Genomic DNA, 6,598 nt, shown 5'->3' on the forward strand with positions numbered 1-6,598 from the left:
CTGGCTCGGCAGGTTGCTCTCCCCACCCGCTGCCACTGCTGGGCGGCTTCCCCCATGCTGCTGTACCGTTGTCCACCAGCGGGGAAGGGGACGAGGGCTCTCCCCAAGAGTGGTCAGCCTTCGCGTGAACACTAGGCATCTCTCCCCAGCCTGATGAAACTGGGAGGGTGTTAAGGGAGAGAAAACGACGAGTGAAACACAGTGGCACTGTAACTCGGTGTTCAATTTCAATGTCGATTTCTGGATTGATTTTCAAAATAGTTTCAAGATAACCTACCCTTCCCATAGCATTTAGTAGGAAGTTAAAAGGAGGCAAGAGTGTTAAATCTAGTCAGCTCTGTCTTGCTTCTGGATAGCTGCAATCTCCTCACTCCTGATGACTAACAGTCCATGACACAACAAAGATACTCGATTCACAGTATTTGCAACACGACAGGGTTTTAAATAGTTTAAAACAACATTTAAGAAGTAGCTTACTTCTGCTGTTATATGTAATGATCTAAATGAGATTTTGTGGCATTATTCTTTTGTAAGAGAAACTTGTAAGCTGTAAACTTGTATATATTGAAAAATTATTCTTGGTTATCTTTTTTCTTTTTTTAGTTTCATGAGTGGGACGCACACACACCAATGCACACATGCACCCTTGCCCCAGGTCTTGTCCCCAGTCGCCTAGCGGGCCAGGATCACGGATGAGTCCGGCGTGGCAGGGCAGACCCGGATCGCCCATGTGGCCGGGCCCCTCGCTTCTCTCTGCCCACCACAGACAAGGTCAGCTTCTCTGGGCAAGGAGGAGAAGGTGGCATGTTAACGGCACAGCAGGAAAGCTACCAGTGAGAGGACAGCTGAAGACCTGACCTGTCGGTATTTAAAGCCAAAAGTGAAGTGAGGATTAGGGTTGGGGTGGGCGCAGCAGGCACCGGCTGCCCTCGCAGGGTCTCTGCCCCCTTTGTTCGGTCCTGCTGCAACAGTGTCCAGATCAGGGGTGCAGGGACTGGCCGAGACTGGCCCCGAGGGAAGCCCAGTGAGAGGACATGGTGACTCTGGGAGGCTGTGTGGCACTTCCCGCTACAGGCACAGGAGTGGCACGGGGCCAGTGGCCGCGAGGACCCCCTCGTGCTGTCGATGCTTCAGTACGAGCAAAGTTGCATCTGCAAACTTCGTTTTTCAGATCAACTCGAAGCCCACCAAAAGCTTGCCTGGCACCACTGACGGCCACACCGATGGCTCGCACCAGCTCGTTTTCACAGGTGCGCTCTTTACGGCAGGACGAGTGTGTTTCAGGGTACATGGCCGCACATGAGAAAGGCCATGGTGCAAACTGCAAGGTGCTGATGCAGATCTTAAATGACGGGCTCAGGTGGGGGCATCGCAGCCTCAGTGAGAGACCTTAACGGTCTGACTAAGAATAGCATGGAAGGAGCTCCCCGTGCCCCTCTGCTGAATGACGACAGTCACCTAGGGCCCATTTCAGGGACAAGCTCTGTGCTGAGCAACAGGGTACGCACACTGGCAGTACCAGGGGTGCGCCCTCTCGGCACCCCCAGCAGAGCTAGCTACGTCATCTGTGGTCACACGGGATCGTCATGCGTGTCGGGAAGGGACAGAGTGAAATAACGGAGATGAGCTCGGCTGGTAAAGTTATGGCTGTGTTGGCAGCTGAAGTAAGTTAGGTGTTGCTAAAGACCAACCAAGTGTAAAAGTGCTGGTTTATTGTAGGCGATTAAACAGTGAACTTTCCTGGACTGCATCTGTCAGTTCTACACTTCTAATTCTTTCAAAGTACTGAACTAAGTCAAAACTAGGAGTAAATGATGAGATTACGGTAACCACAGTTAGCTTTTAGAGAGTCTTATTTTCCTTTTGTATTTTGTTTCTTAATTTGCCAGAGGGTGTGCACTTGAGGGACAGAGTTGGGGGGGAGTGAGAAAGCACCCAATGGGACACGGTCATGCCGCAGGTCTTCCTGCTCCATCTCGCCCCCCTTTTGGAGTCAGGGCACACGTGCACACGCGCCAGGCGTGTCTCTCAAGCTGTCATGCCCAGGACTCCAATGGTGCAAACAGCTGCCTTAACGGCCAAGTCACCAGTTGGCCCTATAAATTGTTTTTAATTCTTGTTAAAAAGCAGCAGAAATATCCAGAGTATTTTTTATGTAGAAAGCAATGATTTATAAACATCATGTTTCAAAATCTTAGGAATGAATGGAAGAACAATGCTTATTCAAAAATTGAAAAAACAGTATTTCCATTTTAAGTTCATCTCTGGCAAAAGTACAATTTACTTTAAAATAAAAATCAGCAAGTGTGGGCCAGCATGGCCTGGTGGTTAAGACAGCTGATTCCACAGGGCTGGATACCAACGGAACTGAACTGCAGTTCGAGCCCCAAAGCTGACAGTCTGAACACCAGGGGCATGTGTGCATACGCACACACCCCCAGAATTCTGAGAAGGGAGAGATGGAGAGAAGGGACTACAGAGTGGCCAAGCCCCATGAGGGTGCTCTTTGCCAAGCCCCATGGGGGTGCTCTTCCCCTGCCTGTCTCTCTTTCTCTGGCAGGTGCACATGTCTTATGGCAAAATTTTAAAAAAATGTCCCCAAGTGTGTATCATCTGACACTTTAAAGGCTTGACAACAGATGCTATAAATGGAGACACACTGGATAATTTTGATGCAAAGCAAATATTTTCTGCAGATAAAAATTAAATGAAAGTATTGAAAGAATCTTTCAGGTCAGCCAGTGGCATGGTGGTTAAGGTTGCTGGATCCCACATGGCCGAGTTCGAGTCCTTGACTTGGCAGCTTGGAAAATGTGATGGGCACGTGTGTGCGCGCGCCCTGAGTCCCAATAGAACGAAGAGAAGGGACTGCAGCATGGCCATCCCCCATCCTCCCAGGGGCGTGGAGCTCTCACTTTCTCTCTCTCTCTGGTCAGAGAGCACGTCCCATAGCAAAAAACTTAAATCGTTTGGTTGGCTGCTGGTGTATGGAGGGACCGAGCATGACTTGTAGCTGTGGCAAGAATAAATATTCCAAGTGGGCTTGCCAAGCCCCTCAAAACACAGGAAAGCCAATATAAACCAACCAAGTCCAAACCCAAGAGAAATCCCATATCCACAGAAAGCACAGTTCACTCAGATGCCCCTTCTACTTGTGCCCGGCATGACTTTGAAGCCACTGGGTCCGGGACTCGAACTGTGGTCGGCCATATGGGAATCCAGCACTATAACTGCTATGCCTTCTGCTGGTCCCAGATCCCTCCTCTTTTAATAACTATTACTTGTTGTTTAAAATAGAAATACTCCTGGCTAGACAGGTCAGTGGACTATTCCTGGAGTTAGTGTGAAGACAGTGAGCTGTAAGCATACCCTGTGGACTCACACCATCTGCAGGTGACTGTTCCCTGATGTCATTTTTACCAACGGATGACCAGCTTCCAGGGACAGGGAGCTGCGAAGGAGGGACAATGCTCTCTAGCCTGTGCTATAGATGAGACTTAAGAGAAGCAATATACATGTCCCATCTGCCCCGACAGAGGCTTCCCAAGCCCAGTTTGGACAAAGCCAAGGAATGTGAGCTCTGTCTGTCTCCTGCCGAACTCGCACTACCTCTGCCTTTGCTACATTCTGTAAGTTTATGATACCTGTGCCAGGGAGCAAAGTTTATGCAAGCAGCACTAGGCTAAGCACCCACACGCACAGGAGAGTCTCACTCTTGGCTAGTCTTTTCCAGCTTGCACGAGCCAGCCTCAGTGGTCACCACCAGCACAAAAGAAAGGGCCACTGTGGCCATGGGCAACGCCGCTCCTGAGGGGCGAAGGACAGGCGCCCAGACACACAGACCGTTCCAGCCGCACAGTCCTGCTGGTCCTCTGGCTGGCATCTGGTACTGGTGCTTACGTCCTGTCCCGGCTGGAAGGCGGCCACTCTCGGGACGCTGTGGTGCTCCCAAATAGGCTTGGGTCAAGCCCTCAGGGCCTTCGGGTTTACGTGAATTTGCTGTGTAGAGATCTCTCTCCCCTACATCAGCCCGTTTCAAACTGTCTACATGCTTCTGTGCAGCCTGACAGAGAAATCACCTCAGGGGGGGTCTCCCTCAATCTCGCTGTTAGGTTCAGAGTTGATCGTGAAGTCTGGGACTCACTGACCATTTTATTAAAAGCAATGCTTGCCTGTGTCTGCGAAGTGATTGGAAGCAGCCCAGCATTTATTTCTAAGTGTTCTATGGTAGATCGTCAGGTCGCTATGTAGCTTTAGGCTCTGGAACGCTGTGCCCGGTCACTCCTGGCCATGTCTCCCCGCCGGCTGCGACTCAGCCTCCTACGCCCAGCAGGGCACCCGCGAGCAGGTTCCGCAGGTCAGAGGAGGGCTGCGCCATGCCGGCCTTGCACGCCATGGCCCAGCCAGGCACACCTCAGGAGCCCTTCCCCACCCGACCTCGGCAGGACAGGCACATGGATGTTTCCTGGCATGATTAGTGGTGCTGGCCCCAGAATGGGCGTGAGCCACGGTCACACGGTCCTATCACAGAGCTGCACTGTGTTTCCTAGGGTAATGTCAGTTTCCCCCAGGTTCAGAGAGTGCTAATATCGACACAAGAATGGCCAGAAATGACTGTCCTGTAGCATTTCTTTTATAAGACTAGACACATAGGGGCCGGGCCGGCAGGTGGTGTGGTTGAGGGTGCTGGACTCATACATGGCCGACTGCGGTTTGAGCCCTGGACCTGGTGGCTGGCTTTCTCCCACTCTCTCTCTCTTTCACTCCGTCCCTTTGGTTAAATTAAAAGTAAATAAATAAAGTTAAATAAATTAATTTGTAAAAGATTAAAATAAAAACTAGATACAAAAAATAGATGAACTGAGAAACCACATTTCTAAGGTGGAGAAATGGATACCCTTAAGCAGTGATCAACAACTTAGAAATCAACCTAAAACCCAAACTCTGACATAGGTGTAAATTCTGTAAAATCAGCACAGGGCACTAGCAAAACTGGAGAACACCTAATGACAGAACTTCAAGAATTCTATGGAAAAAAGGAATTCAAGTATGAATTTATGAGACACAAAATTTTGGAAATCTATGCAAAAATACCTTTACACACAGCAGAAGTGAGTGGCAGGCTTTTGTGAGGAGTGAGGAGGCTCATTTGGGTTCTGAAATCCCAGGCAGGTTCTCGAGCCACTAGCTGACACGTGGCCTGGTGGGTGCCACGACTCCTGCTGCCGTCACTGACTTGTACCCAGGATGGTCCCCATGTGGAGGGCAGTGGGCTGCCCCAGTGACAACGCTGCACGCACACACTATTGCCACTACAGGGGAAAGGGTGCATGGCTATGTCTGCCACTTCCACTGGCTCAAAGAACGGCTCGGTCAAACCAGCTTGTAAAGGGATAGGCTTTGATTGCTCGTAATTCACAGGTACTTGGCAAAGCCACTTCATGTCAGCGGTGGAGAAAGACACTGACGCTACAGATGGAAAACGCGTAACGCTCGCTACCACTGTGCAATCGACCCACTGAACTTGCCGTGGTGTCTGCGAACGGGCTGACTATGGGACGAACAGGGATAACCTTTGTTCCATGGTAAAACTAGACTCGGCTGCTCTGTGACAACACGACAGCTACGCATAGGGCCCTGCGTGGGGAGGGAGAATGGAGAGAGCGACAGCACCTGTGGGCAGCAGGCACCCACCTGGTCATCCTGGCGCTGGGTGATGACACGTGCAATATGGTATTTGTCATGAGGATGACTCTGGCCCATTTAACCAAGCAAGAATGCCTTTAGCAAGATGGCTGCTCTTTTTTTCTTGTCTATTAAAAACCAGTTAAGGGGCCAGAAGGTGGCGTGGTGGTTAAAGGTGCTGGACTCCCACATGGCTGACCACGGTTTGAGTCCTAGACCTGGTGGCTTGGTCACCCTTTCTCACTTTCCTTTCTCTCTCTACGTCTGGTCAAAAATTTAAAAATAAATAACAAATAGAAATAAATAAATCTTTTAAATTTTTTTAAAAAGATTTATTTATTTATTTACTTACGTATTTTAATTTTTCCGGGGGTGGGGGGAGAGAAAGAGAGCAAAGGATCATGAGAAAGGAAGCTGTCGGGTCAGGGACTCGAACCACGGTTGGCCATGTGGGAGTCCAGCACCCTTAACCTCTATGCCACCTGCTGGCCCCAATAAATAAATCTTAAAAAAAAAAAAAAAGTTAAAAGTAGTTTCTGGGGATGACAAGTCAAAGGGGAGACATCCCCAGCAAATGCGATGTGGCTCCGAGCTGTGAAGTGTGCATGCCACACGCACCAAAACACTGTTCTGGGTAAGCGGCCTCATCTTCTGTCCCTAGCTGTTCAAAGCCCGAGGGGCCAGCTCACATGAGAGATGATGTCACCCGGAGGCTGGGCACCCGAGCAGACTTGGTGCCGGGCCGGCCCACCGCGGTGCAGGGGGTGGTTCGCTTTCAGCATGAGCGCCTCTCGGGCACTGTGCACACTTCCCTGTAATGCTGATGGAGCTGTGCTAGGTCGGGTGTGACCAGCCTTTCCCACTGACTTAACCACGACCTTCCTTTTAAAATCCATTCGTTGCCTGCATCAAT

The 6,598-nt window shown here is 50.2% G+C and overlaps 1 protein-coding gene across 4 annotated transcripts in view; it reads right to left on the reverse strand.

The window, feature by feature from the left end:
- The window catches only part of TNRC6C (trinucleotide repeat containing adaptor 6C), a 158,474-nt gene that overhangs the window by 64,954 nt on the left and 86,922 nt on the right, over positions 1-6,598 (reverse strand). For all 4 annotated transcript variants that reach the window (XM_006145716.3, XM_006145714.3, XM_006145713.3 and 1 more), the window contains one exon: positions 2-159. In XM_006145716.3, the coding sequence (XP_006145778.1) occupies positions 2-159 (158 nt within the window). The remainder of the gene's footprint in view (position 1; positions 160-6,598) is intronic.

This window comes from Tupaia chinensis, unplaced genomic scaffold, assembly GCF_000334495.1.
Source record: "Tupaia chinensis unplaced genomic scaffold, TupChi_1.0 Scaffold000159_1, whole genome shotgun sequence".
NCBI lineage: Eukaryota > Metazoa > Chordata > Mammalia > Scandentia > Tupaiidae > Tupaia > Tupaia belangeri.